At 42.0% G+C, this 18,736-nt stretch overlaps 3 protein-coding genes across 3 annotated transcripts in view; 1 reads left to right on the top strand and 2 right to left on the bottom strand.

The window, feature by feature from the left end:
• The window catches only part of LOC134846602 (protein SET-like), a 339,248-nt gene that overhangs the window by 221,224 nt on the left and 99,288 nt on the right, over window positions 1–18,736 (bottom strand). The window lies entirely within an intron of this gene.
• LOC134846566 (dual specificity protein kinase CLK2-like) overlaps window positions 1–18,736 on the bottom strand; it is a 215,940-nt gene that overhangs the window by 5,550 nt on the left and 191,654 nt on the right. Inside the window, exon 2 of the mRNA XM_063863952.1 lies at window positions 8,230–8,468. Within this exon, the coding sequence (XP_063720022.1) occupies window positions 8,230–8,468 (239 nt within the window). The remainder of the gene's footprint in view (window positions 1–8,229; window positions 8,469–18,736) is intronic.
• Window positions 9,844–18,736, top strand: part of LOC134846587 (uncharacterized) — a 115,945-nt gene continuing 107,052 nt past the window's right edge. Inside the window, exon 1 of the mRNA XM_063863974.1 lies at window positions 9,844–9,858. The gene's annotated coding sequence lies outside the window, so the exon portion shown is untranslated. The remainder of the gene's footprint in view (window positions 9,859–18,736) is intronic.

Consider the following 18,736-nt stretch of genomic DNA (forward strand, 5'->3'; position numbering starts at 1 on the left):
GAGTGGACATTTGTTAGACAAAGCTTACGGTATTTTGAAGCAAAAATTCGACACTTGGATGAATGAAAGTAAGTTTTATTCCATTGTTACGGACGGTTGGTCTAACACCCGCAATGATCACATCGTGAACTATATTGTGATTGTACCTGGCAAGAAACCCCTTTTTTACAAGTCAATTGATACCTCAAATGTGCCGCAAACTGCTGAAAATACTGCAAAAGAATTATTTGAGGTAATTGACGAGCTCGGAAGTGAAAAACTACTGTCTGTGGTCAGTGATAACGCCATTTGCATGAAAAAAGCTCTCGACAAAATTGAAGAAAAATATCCACTAGTTTTTGCTAACGGGTGTGCTGCCCATACCATGAATCTGTTGGTGAAAGATATTTGCGATATTGAAGAAAACAACAACGTTTTGAACCAGGCAGTCCAGGTTGTTCGATATATCAAAGAGAGGCACATCGTTTTGGCTAAATATCGCGAAATCAAGGCCAATTTGAGAGTGGAAAAACAAATTTGTCTACCTGTTATTACTCGCTGGTATTCACGTTATAATTGTGCCAAATCACTTCTAGACAACAAGGGTGTCATTTCGCTTTTGGCAATTGATGGCGTTATTGAAGATGTCAGATCACAACAGGCAGCAAAACGGGATTCGTTTCTTGGCATTGTACGAGACCCACAATTTTGGGAAGGACTTTCGCGTTTTATCGAGCGAGTTGAGTACCCAACAAAAATAATTGGTAAATTCGAGAGGGATTCAGCCGACTTGTCATGTGTGTACTCATATTTTCTGAAGTTAACTGCGCACTATGCAACTTTTCCAGCAGCCGACAAGAAGTTGTATACCGAGCTGGTTGAAAAACGTTGGAATTTTATTCATACAGAGTCCATGGGATTCTCATTTATTTTGACTCCCCGGAACACCGAGTCATCTGATATGGTAGGCACCGATCGCCTCGACACTATACAACAGCTTCGGAAGTACGCTAAGAACCTGTTTGTGGAAGAAAATGCAGATGTCGCATTCAACCGAGAACTGAACAACTTTTTGAGTCAATTCACACTCATGGACCCGCAGACGAAGAAAGAGTACTTTGAGATGACACCATTTCAATATTGGACAATTTATGGCCGGAACGATTTCCCAATGTTACAGAAAATTGCCTTACGAATATTCAATGTACCGATTTCCAACGCATCGAGCGAACGAGCATGGAGCACATTTGATTTCATACATACCAAGAAACGGAACCGGCTTCTGAACGAAAAAGTCAAGAAATTGGTGTTCATATACACCAACTCTGCACTACTGGACTCTGATGATCCAATTGACTACTTGGTTGCACCAATTAATTCGGATTCCGACTGAATTAACAGTTTTGCATACCTTTTTTTCCGAGCTTTAGTCAAAAAAAATGTCAGGTACCGGTACGTACCGGTACATGTACTGGTACGTACCGGTACGCACCAGTACCGAAAATACCGGTACCAGTACAATGCCAACACTAGTTGTGACGCCGATTACCGAGCGTAAAGAAATTTTCACACCAAAACAAATCTTGAAACCTCTTTTTAAGAAAATTCGACTACACCAGATGAAAGACCCCACGCCCCCGCGGTGATGTGGACGCCGCCGATAACCGTAAGCAAAACTTTCAAACAATGAAAAAAAAATCCCCAAATGTCGATTGTGTTTTCCGAAGCGTGAGAAATGAGTATTGTAACAGATGGGGCGGGTTTGAAACTACTCAAAATTTCTATCAAAAAGAAAACTTTGCTTAAAAACTGAATGAAATTAAATGTTGGTTAAAGGATACTTAAGCGTACAATTTAAAAAATAACGTTAAATAAATGTAGGTTAAATATCCAAAGGATCGGTATGAATCCCGTCCTCCTGTACTTTTCGTTTGAGGTAGAAGTAATTGAACCCATTTTTCTTCAATTCGTAAGAACATACTTTCGTGTTACAAACGACACGAAATCCTCGGTTAACTGTTTCAAATTTTTCCTGTTCCATGAGAATTTTTCGATACTTACTCATCGAGGAATCGTTGATAAGGGCTGACTGATTTATTCCTTTGGAGCTTAATTTTACTGTTTTTGATCATTCGCGAAAGCAGCAGTAGGTCTTTGAGCAAAATGCTACCATCTCAGTGCAACAGGATTCCACATTAAATAACGCAGGAGTTCTTTGATCGAACTTATTGTGGTCATTGCAACATTCGGGAGGAAAGAAATTACTTTCAGCATCAGCGCAAAAAAGTTCTCGTTAATTTTCTGATTGCTTACTTAGAATTCTAATATTGTTTCATTTCAGCTTTGATAATATCTTTATCTTTTCTCCATTGACAGCAATTTACAAACTGTCCGTATCAGTTTCAATAAACTCGTAGTTTTCAGTAAGAAAAACATCAAAGAAGTTATAATAAAGCAGCAACGTCATCATCATAACATACTGCAAAGCAAATAAGCCCACAATGATTTCTTTTTGTTCGATTTGATTTTTCGCTACCTCCACTTCGAAGATATGGTTTGGTAACTCAATCAACGTCTTGAAGTAGCGGGTGTTTACTAGCTTGCTAACTCCGTGTCCATCAAAAATTTTTTGTCTTTGTATGTTTGGAGCGATCTATTGTCTGGGAACCGTATGAGCTATTTCCTTCCAATTAGCTTCAAAGTTTTAGCCACATCACTCGAATCTTCAATAAGCTGTCCTTACACCTTGCTTCAACTACGGAATCGAAAAGGAGTTGAAGCACTTGCAACCATCGTACTAAAAAAATTTCTTCACTACGAGCCCTTGTTCGAGGTAGAAGTTAAGGAAAGGAGTTATCAGAGGTCCTTTTTCGAGTTTCATGCTTGAAATCAACATCCTGTGAGGCTTTTCATCATTCAATTTTCTTTGGTAGTCTTTCATGATTTGTCCGATGTTTTCTATACCGACGTCAGTGTTTTTGAAGATAGAGGGACATTTGTGAAATTTGGACTAAAGCTGAGGGTGTACTTCTATTTCACAGTCTACTACTCCGAAGAGGGAAGTGTTCCGAATTTTTCCAGAATCTGTTTTTCGGCCATGGGAGGATCACTTTTTTTATTTACATGGATTTCTGCAAAGCATTTGACTGTGTTGCGTGCTAGGACCAATTGTGTTCTGTGATAGGACCAATTGAAAATTCATCAAATCAATGGTAGAAGTAACTTCATTTGAAACTTATATATTTGCAGACGATGCGAAAAATTTCAACAAAATAGACGGTGCAGAGTCAGCAAGGGAACTACCAAACTATCTTTCTAGGTTGGATTAATGATCAACTTTTATTCTATGACAATCGATGACCCTGTCAAAGCGAATGAAAGTACGAAATTATAGTATACAAAGATAGCCGGTTACTGTGCAAGTAGCACAGAATGTTCCGAGCAGTCTTAGACAATTACAACAAAATTATTTTTCCAATTAGTGCCGTTTTTTCGGCTTGGTGTGATAAAGGAATCTGAGCGAAAAAGTAGATTTGAGTAAAACAAAACTTTCATGGCCTAAATTAAGCATAAATAAGCTAATGTAAATTTTGAAACTTATTTTGAAACTTATTAGCACAGAATGTTCCGAGCAGTCTTAGACAATTACAACAAAATTATTTTTCCAATTAGTGCCGTTTTTTCGGCTTGGTGTGATAAAGGAATCTGAGCGAAAAAGTAGATTTGAGTAAAACAAAACTTTCATGGCCTAAATTAAGCATAAATAAGCTAATGTAATCCTGCTCACTTGCTCGAAATTAGACAAAAAATCAAAAATTTCACACTGACTGAAAAGGCTTCAATATTCGACCCAGTCCGATGATTATTTATGGTATAGCCGATTTTGCGTGGAAAACAAAAAAAGCCTGCTCGCTTGCTTCATTCGCTTGAATTAGGACAAAAAATCAAAAATTTCAAACCGGTTGGAAAATTTTTTATGTGGTCAAATCACGAGTGAAAGGACTTTAATATGATCCAGTCCAAACATTGTTTGAGCAGCATGTTAACAAGAAAAGAAAGAAAGCTAAGAGCGTAGTGGCACTCATCAAAAGAAGTTTTGTAAAAATTTCCTCTGCCGTCATGCGTAACTCGTACAAGTCAATTGTAAGACCTCACTTGTAAGACCCCTGTAGAACCCATCTCCTCCTCATCGTGGTGCAGGGGTGTACCTGCACTGCTGCCAGCAGTGTGGGGCTAACGGAGCTCTGGCATCCCAGGGAGTGGCGAACCCTCGGATGTATTCAGCCATGTACCCATATGAAAACTCGATCAAACAATTCACTTTCAGCTACGGTTCCCGCGGTACCTGGGGCCCCCAACTCAGCCGCATTGGGGAGCAAAGCCAAGTCGGTCAATCATTCCAAATCTCAAATCAATCTAGCTACTTGGAACACACGCACACTCCTTCCACCGGAAAGCCTCGCACTAATGGCTTCAACGCTAAAATCACTGAATATTCAAGTGGCCTGCATCCAAGAAACCCGATTCCAAGGATCCCCCTCCATCAACATCAACGATGTTGCAGACACTCCCTCCTATAAATTTTATTGCTCCGGATACGATGACAAGCAGGGGCTCCATGGTGTTGGTATAGCCGTTGAAACAAAACTAGCCAACCACATTATGGAGTGGAGACCAATGGGACCACGCCTATGCTACATCCGCATCCATGCCAAACCAGCCCCCCTCTCAATTATCTGTAGTTATGCCCCAACTGAAGACAAAGCAAACGAAATCAAAGATGAGTTCTATGATGACCTCTCCAAGCTGACGGGCTTGGTCCCAAAAAAGGATCTGATGATCGTTGCAGGCGACTTCAACGCAAAAATTGGAAGTAGATGCAACTCCGAAGCAGCCAACATTGGAAAATTCACCATTGGCGATCGCAACAGCAATGGTGATCGACTCATCAGCTACGCAATGAACAACAACCTCGTCTTATCGAACACCACGTTTCAAAAATCGGTGCACAAACTCCCAACATGGATATCCAACGATGGAAGAACGCAAAACCAGATTGACTTCATCCTGATATCCAGACGATGGAGATCTGGCATAGATGATGTCCACACGGTGGGCCAGAAAAACTGCCTAATTCAGTCTGACCACAAGATGCTCAAAGCCAAGCTGAAGGTCAAATTGAAGGTATACACAAAAGCCCCCAAATCTTTCCGACATGATGTCAACACACTTAGAAACCCAAAAGTCTCCGACGCCTTTCGCAAGGATCTAAACCGCACATTGGGTAGCCTGCAAAACGAAAGCGACGTCAATGGCTACTGGACGGGCATCAAAGACGCGCTGACAAAATCAACGGAAAAGAACATTCCCAAAAAGAAGTCAATCCGGAACCCTTGGATCTCGCCAACGACCCTACAACTGGTGGAAAAACGAACCAGGGCCAGGACAGCAAAATCCAAAAAAAAAACATTTCCAGGGACATCAAACGGTCGGTCAGGGTAGATAAAAAGAACTTCTACGAGACCATCGCTGATGATCTCATTGCGGCAGATGCAAACGGAAACTCGAGAAGAGTACACAATGCTGTAAGGAAACTAACCGGAACAAAAGCCCCAAACATCGATACAGTGAAAGACAAGAATGGAAAACTTATCACTGATACAAATGACAAAATTAAACAATGGGCCAACCATTTCGAACAACTACTAAACCGGCCAACAAAAAATCTAGCGACCCCTCAAATTCGCAGCCAAGCCCTCTCACAAATCAACACTGATACACCCAGTTTGGACGAAATCTCGCTCGCAATAAGAAAATTGAAGACAAACAAAGCAGCAGGAAATGATAATATCCCCCCGGAACTTTTTATTCATGGCCAACATGAACTTCTTCCCCACTTGCAACGCCTTCTCTCACTTATTTGGAAAGAGGAGAAGATTCCAAATGACTGGAAGACAGCAGTCATAGTCCCCATCCACAAAAAAGACGACAAAGCCAAATGCTCAAACTATCGTGGCATCTCACTCTTGAATATCGCTTTCACGATCTTAGAGGCGATCCTTAAAAACAGGCTCGAACCAGCCTATGATACAGTTGCTAGAGACAACCAGGCTGGCTTCAAAAAGAAGCGCGGATTCGCGATCAAATATTTGCAATCAGACAAATAGTAGAACAAAGACACGAATACAATAGACAGACTGTTCTCGTATTTATTGGCTTTAAAGCTGCGTTTGACAGCGTCAACCGCGAGACAATCTGGTGCATCCTCGAGAGTCACGGCCTCCCATCCAAAATCCTCCAAATCCTAAGAGTCATGTTTAGTACAGTCAGGGTTTACAACTCATTATCTAACCCATTTGCCATTGTCTCAGGGGTCAGACAAGGTTCGATACTTGCACCATTCTTGTTCAACCTTGTAATCGACTGGGCATTGCTCGAAGCAACGGAAAACCAACCCCTTGGCATCGCCCTTGACGATATGGTAATTACAGATCTAGACTTCGCTGATATCTGTTTACTTGAAGACAATATCAAAGACGCACAGACACTTCTTGATCTAGTCACTCGCGCCGCTGCAAAAGGCGGTCTTGAAATAAACACATCTAAAACGAAATTCTGCTCTGCTTATCCTGGAGACCAAATGACCTGCAATGACGCCCCCATCGATAGGGTGAATACTTTCACCTACCTAGGCAGCAACCTGCAACTCGATGGTGACGTGTCACACGAAATCCAGATCCGCCTCGGAAAAGCAACAGGACGCTTCAAACAATTAGACAAGCTCTGGAAACAAAGATCAGTCCCGACCAGAATCAAATCGAAAGTATACAAAGCATGTGTCGAAAGCGTGCTCCTGTACGGATGTGAATCCTGGCCAGTCAAGGCATCCGATACTCAACGCCTCGACTCCTTCAACTGCAGATGCCTGAGAAACCTTGGTGCTCCGACAGACACCATGAGTTCCACCGTACAACAAAGACGCCTCAAATGGCTAGGGCACACCCTACGCATGGAACCCAACATGATACCCAACGCATGCCTGGAATTTGAGAAAGCCGACAACTGGAAGAGACCCCCCGGTGGAGTAAAGAACTCGTGGAGACGGTTAGTGAAGAAGGAACTCCGCCCATTCTTGAAACCCCAAAAAATGACCCACAAGAACTGGGAGGCAAGCTGGTTCGATTTGGCCAAAGATACTGCACTGAACAGGCCGCAGTGGAAAGCAATTGTGAGAGATATACATATGGCGGGCAATGGGCAGTAATGCTCGAAAACGCCCTACGAAGACGAAGAAGACCTCACTTGGAGTACTATACTGTACGACTGAGAAAGCATATCAAAATGGTAGAAAATGTGCAGTAAAGAGCCGCAAAAAATGTACCAGAGTTGAAAAATCTGCGGAATATTAGAATTGAATGAAAGATACCAACGAAGGCACAAACAGAAGATCAACAAAAAAAATGTCGACCAAATCAACGGAAACTGGAACAGTTTAGTGGATTGGAACTGTTTACTAAATTAAACTGTGTCCAGCGAACTGGCATTGGTTAAGTGAATAATTCCGAATACACGAAAAGAAGTCTGAGGAACTTCGGAGCTGAATGATAGAGGCAACATACCGCCTACAAACCAGAAACTCTGAATTGAACTGAAAACTGTCCATTAGAGACCATGAAACAGTCAGTATTTGGCATCAATAAAAACCAACGCTGTACACGGAGGCGAAACTGCACTTAGCGAGCAAAACCTTAGCATCACTTGTACTATAATAAAAAGTAAAGACCACCATACCACAACTTTCCCATATCTCTTATATGCGTAAGTGTTAATTCAGAGAATTCAAAAAGATGCTATCTCAACTTTTATATTAAATTTTTGTTTACCACGTGTAGTTATTGTTCAAATCACTCTCAAGTTGAAAGGATTTCCCAAAAAAAACAGGTGTCCTAGAAAAAAGGTTTATAGGGTCGTTGAGAACCCTTTCAGCCACGATGGGAAATAGGAATTTTGGGTTACCAAAAGCTATTCAGGAAAATAGTGATTGATGACTCGTAACATTAAAAAAAACTCTAAAGCAAATTACATTACATAGCAAGGGTAAAAAGGTACTTCCAGCAAAAAGACGCAGATATGCAGACCAATGACTGCCGACAAAAGTCTCTGCTATCTGCAAATGATTGGCCAATTCTAACGTCAAATATTTGGCTGGAAATTTTGCGTATCTTTTAAAAAATTTGGTTTAAATCGTACCTGATGCTATCCTCTTGGCGATAATGTGGCCTTTTCATTGATCGCTTCGGTGAACTGTACTTGTAACTCCTCGAGGATCCAGAAACCTTTGGATATTGCTGCTGCCGCATTTGGTATTTGAGTGAACTCGCTTCCACGCAGTTATCATAGTGCCTGCTTCGAGAGCTATCACATGATCTGGATCTGCTTTTTACCTTTTTACGAAATTCTCTCGGAACATTTCTCGATCTTCCACTCATATCTGAAATTAAAAATAAGGCTAAAACCTCTGAAAAACCAAGGCAAAAATTCGATACGAACAAAAAATCATGTAGCAAAGTTTTGTTAAGTGCAGGGATTTGGTTGTAGTGGCAGTGGTAATAGTAAGTTAGTTGACCAATTGCGATCACATTAGTTAACCAGGAAAAAGATGGACTCCGCACGGTAACTTCCGGAATATCACAGTGGATTCTTTCATTTAGATTCGTGTATTTCGGCTATCGGGTAGCTTCTAAGAGACGTTCCGGAGCATGGGCATCGTCCATCATTTTAACACCATATCTTTTTCAATGGTGTCGCCTCTTGCTTCAAGGGTTACAGATTGATACGGACGACCGTAGGATGCGGAAGTAGTCTAGTCGGACTCTTCGACACGGCTATCAACTTAAGTGCTTCTACGGCATGATCGACAACAGTCCTTTACCCATCGGAGGTATACCTGTCTCTGTCTGGGTCTAGATGCAACTCTCTGTCTAACCCGTGCTGTTTCCATTCCACTAGTGAGGAATGGATCGCTATCTCTGACGCGTCTGAATTTGAAGTCGTTTCAGACACGTTCCCCCAGGTTTGAGACTTCGAATCGTCACACGAGCTGATGGAGTCTACACAGCCACCTTCAAGTTTGTCCTTCATTTTTTTCGACTCCCCAAATTCTGTCCTTCGGTCGCCCTGGCATCGACTCCCCGGACAAATAACTTTGGCCCTGAGTTGACTCCCCGGACAAAGTCTCATCTCCGGATGAACAGTCCGAGCATGACTCGTACTCCGTTTTCGCATCAACGAACTGAACCCTCCTTGCCACACTGGATTTCAGTGTAACAGTCGCCTACTTAAGGCACATATGATGCTGAGAGCAATAGGCCCTATGACCATTGGCTCAAGAGTCAGGGACATTATCTCTTGTGTTTTTCTACTTCATGCGGTCGGAGCCAATTTGTTTCACTTGCGACATGAGACTACAAACCGTGTTACAGCGTAAAGGCTACTACCAAAAAACTCCCCCACTCTAGAAATAAGAACGCCCCCATGCTCAGGTCTCAAAATACCTAGAACACGCAAACGCCGTTAACAACAGGGTCGGAACCTCAAGTATACCGTTAGTTTTTATTGGACCGTGGACCCTTGATCCATTTCAGATGGATAAACCCAAAATTTCTCCTTAATCACAAAATATCAATCAAGAAATTTAAATTAGTTATTCACATAACGACACGACCTCTAAAATCGAATAACTAATAATGGTAAAGCAATTCTAGAACTAATTTGGGGTAATTAAGTCTAACTCAAGAAGTTTTGAATGAATAAGTTTTAACTCAGGAATCAGTTAGAACTCAGTCATTCGTTCTAATTGTGGTGATAAACTTATTAAATAGTTTCATATTTTGAGTATGCGAACCAGACGTGCAGACTCAGGATCCACAACGGATGTTGTCACAACGGATATCGGAAACTGTGCGAAATGCAAGAAGACTGGAGAACCTGGATCACAATGGATACAGTGCGACATTTGTGATGAGTGGTTTCACAATGCCTGTTGCGGTCTACCACCTGATCTTATCCCGCAAATTACTAAAGCTAAGTTACTGTTATTCAGATGCAAAATTTGTTTACCTGTTTCTCATGTTACTGTTCAACATGCTATCAAGGAAGCTCTTTCAGAGTTACCTAATACTGTTGATAAGTTAGTGAAGGACAACTTATCTACTATTTTACATGCTGTTAACACTCAGTCGAGAGTATCTACTGAGAAACTTGAACGCAAACTTGACATTCGCATTCAGAACCTTCCTGAACCAACTGATAATACACAGTTGAAAAGGATGGAGTCTGATGAAAACCTTGTATCTGATGTACTTAAGCATTTGAATGAGTGGGATCGATATAAGGTATCCTCAATTAAGCGTTTGGGTCAATTCAAATCCACTAATACACGACCTCGTTCTGATTTGGTGAAATTTTCCAATGAATGGACTGCTAGCAAAGTTCTGAAAAAAGCACAACTTCTCAAAGAATTTCGCACACCAGTGTTTATATCGAAGTCTCTAACAAGTGATGAACTTGCATTGGAAAAACTAATTCTCAAGAAACGCTGGGAATTAATCAATAGCGGAACTCCAAAGCAAGATCTGAAAATTCTGAATTTACAACTCTTTCACAAAGACATTGTCGTGGATATTACTGCATGAATGACCAGTGAAACAGTTGTATCTTGGAATGCTCGTAGTTTGGTCAGCCTTGAAAAACGTTTATCCTGTATCAAACTTTTACATATCATGTCTCCTGATGTCTCCTTTTGTGTTCATGCGAAACTTGGTTAAGCTCCAATGACACAAATACTTTACCTAATACAGGTTATTACACAAATTCACAAGCTGCCCGAAAAAATTGCAATCACGGCGGAGTTGCAATACTTGTGCGTGATGGTTTGAACCTGGCGGCTTGGGACTGCACTTTACCTGATTTTGATTTTGCTTGCGGCACTGTCTTAAGTACAGATCATCAAATCCTTATCTTATCGGTTTATAATCCCCCGGCCACATCAAATTATAGAGTATCATCCACCCATTTATCTCAGTGTCTGGAGTTATACACTTCAAAGTTTCTGCATGATTTTCCCTGTGGTATTATTTCTATTTTTGGTGATTTCAATACGCCAGACGCGTGTTGGATATCTCACTCTGCCATTACCGCTAGTTCACAGGCTGTGATAGACAGTTTCGATTCATTGAATTGTGTCCAACTAGTGACTGAGCCGACGCATATTTGCGGCAACACGCTAGATATTTTTGTTACAAATCAACCTGAGCTGTGCTCAGTGAATGTGGAACCAGACCATTTTACATCCGATCATTATCCTGTTACAGTTATTTTCCATGTGTCTAATTCTGAAAGCATCACTTCTGATTTACCTAATGACATTCCAATTTATTCTAAAAACACTTTTAACATCGATGTTTTCATGAATTCTTTAGTTATTTTTGATTACCTTTTCCACGTTTATTTTCGAATGATTCCCACTGATTTTTATCTTGCGTGGTATGATGCTATGATAAAGTCGGTTCAGACTTCTATTTGCCTGAAACGCAAGAAAAGATCTATGTTACCATTCTATTTGTCTAGCCATTCCGTACATCTCAGTAACAAAGTCTCTACTGAGAAGCGTAAATTGGCGAAATTCAATTTGCTCTATTCGACATTGTTGTCTGATCTTAAAAAAGATTTGAATAACTCGATTGAGCTAGATAAAATTACATTACTGTCTTCTTTTCATTCACTTGATACTAACGACTGTTTCAAGTTACTTCACAAACTTTCTGGCAGCACACCAATTGCTTCTGTTGTTAAATTGGGAGCATCATGTGCTTCTACTGATAACACCAAAGCCGATTTGTTTTATAACTTTTTCTGTTCTGTGTACAAAAGCGAAAAGTTTACGTATAACGGTTGTTCTGATAATACTTCCATTAACTTGCGCGAATTATCGTTTGGTAAAAGTGATGTAAATAGTTTACTTAAAAAGGTACCAGATACCACAGCAGTTGCAGCTGATGGCATTCTACCATTTGTTCTCAAATATAATGCTGTTGCACTCACGCCTATGGTATTTATTTTATTCAGTCAAGTTGTTACCTGCTGTATTTGGCCCGATTTTTGGAAAGAGGCGTTTATCATGCCTTTTCAAAAGTCCGGGCCAAAATCTGACATTACAAATTATCGTGGAATTAGTATTTTACCGCGCTTATCGCTTTGCTTGGAAAAACTGCTTTTTAATTTCATTTAATCTAATGTTCGACACAAACTTTCTCGTAGACAGCATGGCTTTGTTAAAAAGCGCAGCACGTTTACACAATTGTTGGAATATGTTGAAAATATTTACAAATGTATTGATGCCAATGAAAGTTTCTGTTCTGTATATTTTGACATTCAAAAGGCTTTTGACTCTGTGTCAAACAAACAGTTGCTGAACAAGCTGTCTTTTTTTGGTTTTGACGAAAACTCTATCATGTTAATTTCATCTTATCTTTCCAATCGCTCACAAAGAGTACATATTAACAATATTCTATCTTACAAAGGTTACATCTCTAGCGGTGTACCACAAGGAAGCATTTTAGGACCACTTTTATTCCTTATTTATATCAATGACCTCCCGGATGTTGTCAAGTATTCCTCACCGTCTTTATTTGCTGATGACCTGAAACTGCTTTATCGAGACAACTGTCATGACAATTTTCAGTCTGATTTAGATTCGGTAGAGACCTGGGCAACCCAAAACGGTCTTGACTTTCATCCAGACAAAACTAAATTCATTTCAAAGAATAGCTTTAATTTCAACCTTTATCTTAACGGGTCAGAAATATGCTCTGTTGATCATATCAAAGACTTGGGTATTTATATCTCGCCTACTTTGTCTTAGAATCACCATGTTTCTGCGAAACTTGTTAAAGCCACAAAATATTTTCATTATTTAAAGCGTAATGTTCCTTTCAACTCACCTGTTAAAACTAAGCTTCAAATGTACATTTCTTGTGTGAGGTCCCCTTTACTTTATAACTCTTGTATTTGGTACCCAAATTTACCAAAGCTACGTGATTTGGAAAAATTTCAAGAAAAAGGCAGTAAAGTGGATAATTGGTTCCACTAATTATACTGACAGTCTTGTGATGTTAAACATACTGCCTATTTGCTATCAAATTATTTTTACTGAATGTCTTCTCTTCTTCAAACTGTTACATAACTGTTATGACTTCGATATTAATGACTATGTTACTGTTAGTGAATCGAGACCGGGTAACAGATCCAGTCAGAGAATGCTCAAAGCTTGAATTACGCAAACTCAAAATTTCACTTGTATATGTAGTATCATTCACTAATAAAGTCTCTTCTTCTTCTTCTTCTTCTTCTTCTTCTTATTCTTCTTCTTTCCACTCAAGGTTCACTCTGGTACAATCCATCGTTTTTCTTTCTCTCTTCCTGCAATTTCGTCTTCCTATCAGAAACAAGATAGCTCTATTCGCGTCGTATAAATCCATTAAAACTGTGAATAGCAATTTAACTCTAGTTTTCTTCCAGCAAATTTCCCGCGATTCTCACTCGAATCTTCTTTTGCATTTTTTTTCGTATTTCCAGTTGTCGCAAAAAACTTGAGCAATTCGAAATTTTGAAAATTTACTTTTCTCCCCAAAATCAAGATTAAACGTTCAGCTCATTATGACCGACTGGCACATACTCTCCGGATTCAATATCGATGTCTTCATTGCGTGCCTTCGTCTGTCAGTGAGCACCAAGAATGTTTAGTGCGTCTCAATATTCAGTGCCAGTGGTCATTTACAGAAGTTTACAGCAGATTTAACATTATCTACACCCCAAAATTCACAGACATGCAAAATTGTCACATTATCACTAAACAGCAATCAAAATCTGCATCCACTTGCACCTGATTTCCAGCTTTACAAGCCATTCATTAAAATTTCTTTTGTCCTATCCAATCAGAAAATTGTCATGCAGCGTTTTTATTTATGTATTACTTATAGTATATTAATAACAATAATTTGTATGTTAAAATTTCTTTTTCGTACACTCAGATTTCATATGAGTTCACATTCAAGCCCCTTTCGCCTTCCACGCTCAAGACTCAAGAACTAGCCCCTGAGCACCCTGCTCAATTGGCGCCCCCCGTCATTGAGGTATTGGGTCCGATGCACTCGACAGAGTACTTTGTCTCGACATTTCTTCTTCATAATCGGAACTGATTACGATCTCTTCCAAGTCTTCAGTTGCTCGTAGGCTTGCATCCATTTCTTTTGCACTTGCAACCTCTTCGTCTGGTTCGGTAAACTCTTTACTTTGGATTCCCTGTTCAAGCAGAAGGAGTTGTGCAAGCTCAAGCTCACATTCTCCGCCAGTTCCTCCTCTAATATCAATTCCCTTGCTTTGGTGTTGTCTCCAGACACCCTACCAACCCGTTTCCAACCGTGGTTAACGCGTTGCGATGGGTGAGCAAAGGTTTCTTGAAGGCCTCCGGCCCGAGCTCGGCCAGAAACTGACGATATATTTTTTTGATGTTCATTCATGTGATTCTTCGTCAACGTATACAGCAAGACGTCAGTGTCGCCCTAAACCTTGAGAAGAATCGTATGCGACTCCACACGTGCCTTACCTCCTTGGGTACAGGCGAATACTTTGCGCGCAGTCTCAAACAACTCAAGCCTCCGGCTATAGTCATTGGCATGTTTTGATTCCACTGTTGGTGTCTTCGACTCCCGATACTTCGTTAAGTTCTCCTCAATCAATCGCAGCGCCAGTATCGAGCTCAGCACGAAGAGGGTTTCTTTTGTTGATGGTCAGGTAATCCTATCGACCAAATATCTTCAACATCCCATATCAAGCAGACACTTGACTGCTCCGGGTGCCACACTGTCTGCGCCAGACAATGACATGGGCATTCTCTTTTTGTCAAGCTGATGCTTCAGAGGTTGCGCTCTCCTGAAGTTTCAAGCAAAGGTTCAAACTCCATCATGTTCGCATGCGTTACGTCATTCTCTTTCACGGCTTGGGCACTAATCGTCGTCTTCCCTATCGTGTTTTGCCTCTCGAAGTCACTGGTGTTCTTTCTTTCCAAACTCAAGAGATCCTCCTTTCAGATCTCACTCAAGTCCTCCCTTCGATCCTCAGGTACCGCTCCCAGCATCTTCCGTAACAATCGATGTGAATGATGGGACATCCGCGCCACGCGCACGCACTTAGGCGCCCAGATATCCTTGCCAGTCAGCAACCTCTGGCTAGACGCTTCCACCATCGCCATAACGGATAATTACTTCCACACAGGCTCGCCATGACTGGTCCCACCAGAGACTTCGCATTCATTGGCAGACTGTAGGCCTCCCTCACGGGAAACCCCATATCTGCCTCAAGGCCGATTTTCAATCCCTTGATATGTTTTTGGACCATCTGCAACACTCCAGGCCAAGACTCCACGCTCAACGCCGTCACCAGATGGTGCTCAGACTCTAGCATCTCCAGTGACTCTAGGATACACATCCTCGAGAAGAATCGCTAGATTCACTGTGGTGCTCGCGTAACACTCAGCTATTATTTGCACCTCACTCTTCTCCTTCTCGGTGATGTCACCAAACCAAGTGGCCAGATCTTTGCTTTAAAAAGACTGTATCATGACACAAGACCGTCCGTCTCAAGAATGGTCTCCACCTATCTCCACTAGCTAGATCAAGAAAACTGCCTGATTCCAGCTTCTTAGGCGCCTCGTTCGGCTTGTTTATGATTTCTTCAGACTTTATTCGATGAGGCAGGATCAATTTGAGTATCACGTTCAGATTCCCCAAATCCTCATCCTTCCCAGACGACAGTCTCACTCGCTCCGTCATTCAAGCTTGTCTGAGGATGTGGACACCAAGATGCTCTCAACAACTTCTACACAGTTCCCAAGTTCATATACAATACGTCATCTTTCCCGCTCAGCCTGAGCACCACCTTCTTGTCAGAACGCGGTACGCTGACGACCTCGGGAACCTTCTCAAGCAGTAGACCCAGGCTCGGTCTTTCCCTTTCTTTCAAATCAATTTCGACTATCTTCTTTGTCCAGAACATCAACAGCTCCGTAATTCCAAAGTTCATATGGGCAGCTTCTCCGTCCGCATCCAGGAAGGGTTTGTACGATATTCACATTATACCGGACACATACTGATACTCCCCTCGCTTCGTGGCTCTCGAGTAATCTTCCGCCGAAGCCAGGTCACGATACTTTTCATGGCTCTCCTCAAATTTTTTGTTCGAGATCCGTCGTATCTCGTTCAGCTTTGCATGGTTCTACCTCGAACAATCCGCCTTCTCAATCCCAGTACTCTGATAAACATTCAGGATGACACTTGAGACTCCCTTCTCCAATGCTTTACCTCCCGTTGCACTTCGATAGCATGCCTGGATGGTAGCATCAGGTATCAGCGACATGATCCATCTCAAGAAACAGTCGGCATCTTTCTTCCTCGCCAGACTCAATCCTGAATTGTCTCGTGCAATATGTTGCATCAGCATTAGATACACCTGCAGGCCTTTATCGCCCAGTTTTAGTTTATCGTATGAAGTCAATGCTTCTAGCACCAATCGGCCAGGCTCCACGAAAACATCAACTGCCCCGACGTCCTGACAAAAGGATTCGCCAAGAGCTCTTTTGCCGACGAGGGTGCCCTCATCTCGTCTTCAAAATACTCCAGCAACAACTTCTCCCAAGTTCGTCCCAACTGGTTCTTCAACTCTAGTTTCTTCACTTCCGCCATCTGTTGGGTAGCCCAATTTCGACGTTTTCTGGACACCCCGCGATCAAGTTTTTTCGCAGTATCCAAGGCTATCCACCAGAGGCGAGCAGTATTCCTCGTCAATCCTCTTTCGAGGGGGTCACTTGCTACCTGCTTCCCAGTGCTCTGGTGTCGACTCGAGATCCATTCTTTGCCAATATCTACTTTCCACATTTGTCCTTTCTGCATTCGCCTTCTGGGGTTTGAAATCTTCCTCCGTCCCCGGACTTGTCGCGTTTTCCATCTCGATCAATACTTCAGCCAACTTTCGGATCACTGAGTTGCCCCTGTAAGCTGTTTCTTCCATCTAACCAGAGCCATTGCAGCCGTCTCCTCCAGATTCTTTCCAGAAACCGCCTCCACCGATTGACTCGCTTCTTCTACTTCGCGTTTCCTCTTCCTCGACCTCACTCCTTTACTCGGGGATCTAGTCGTAATCATCACTGAATCCACTTCCTAATCCAGGTCTCCCTCTTACGACTCTTGCCTCCCCACCTCTCCAGCCTTAGGAATAATAATATTTTTACTTCTAATAATAGTTTTACTTTTTCCATCAATTTCAACCCAAACTTTTTTATTATCAATCTTTTTATTCAGAGTAGAGCTATCTTTACATGATTAAGCCTCGATACTCTGCTTCTCTTTCCTCAAGCAAACCAATTTCTCGAGCAGCTCCCTTCTTGCTTTCTAAAGTGGCCATCAAGACAGGTTCTCCAAATCCTACTACTGCGTCCCACAACTCTTCTTTGAAGTCATCCAACTCAACTTTCTCTTCCACCTTCTGATTGAATTTGCTCAAGAAAATTTGCCATCCATTTTCATCCAGTGTATTCAAGAACATGCTCTCATTCCCCTCGAAGTTGTTCCTTTTCCCCATTTCGTCACTCAAGAGTACCATACCCATGTTAGTGGGTTCACTGGGTAGATAAAACTCCAGATTTTTACGGGGAGATCACAAGGGTGGGTTGGCGGTGTTCGCCCAACCGTCACCACTCAAGTCTTAAAGTAGCTCACGCGTGGTACCGGGACTAAAATTCCCGGCCACTGCCGCCTCTTCAGGTGTATTCCTCAAATCCATTTCTTCTCCAGCTTCACTGAGGGTTTCATCCATGCTCTCTCCCTCTCCCGACTCTTCTTGGTCCCTCTCCAACGCGTCTTTGAACCTATTCTCAACAAGAAGGCTTCTCTTGTCCCCCAGTGGTTTCGACTGATAGAGGCGAAGATGTCGTCGGATTCCCTGCCTTGTATTCGGTCAGGGAAACGTAAAGGGTCCCTGCTGCATCCACCTTCCGTATGTTGAAATTCCACCTCCTCCAGTCCATAGGGTGCTAGATTTTTTCTAGTACTGCACTTTATCTCATCCTGAAGAGCTAGGTGACCTTTTTCCATGATCATTCTTTCGCTGTCGTAAATGGGCATTTTACCTTCGAGTCCAGATTTCTCAAACACCTTCATCACTTCCCTGACTTCGTACTTAGGAGGCATCGAAACCCGCATCTTCTTAGCTGGAGTAATCCATGAATTCACTTTTATTTCACTGGTTTGGAATTATACAGCCGCCGAATACCCAATGACTAAGGGGTCCCAGCTGTGTGTGAACACTTTCTGCTGCTGCTCCACAGGCTCGCTACCATGCATCGACAGGACCACGATCGGACTGTTCTCCCCAACGTCATTCGTCTCACCGTCGGGAACTCAGGGATGGCAGCGGGTAACACATCACCCTCGAGTATCGTCTCCAGTTCCTTCTTCGCAAAATCGAAGCTTTACTTCCACGCCGGGATCCTCAAGACTTCCCTCGTGTTCTTCGCCACCGGATTCAAGTGCCAGAACTTTGGATAGGCCTCAATGGGACCCTCTCGTTTCCCCCTCATTCTGCACTGCAGCTGGCCCCTGAAATTTATCACTATCAATTCCGGATCTTTTATTTTCCCAAATAG

Source organism: Symsagittifera roscoffensis, chromosome 1 (genome assembly GCF_963678635.1).
Source record: "Symsagittifera roscoffensis chromosome 1, txSymRosc1.1, whole genome shotgun sequence".
Classification (NCBI taxonomy): domain Eukaryota; kingdom Metazoa; phylum Xenacoelomorpha; order Acoela; family Convolutidae; genus Symsagittifera; species Symsagittifera roscoffensis.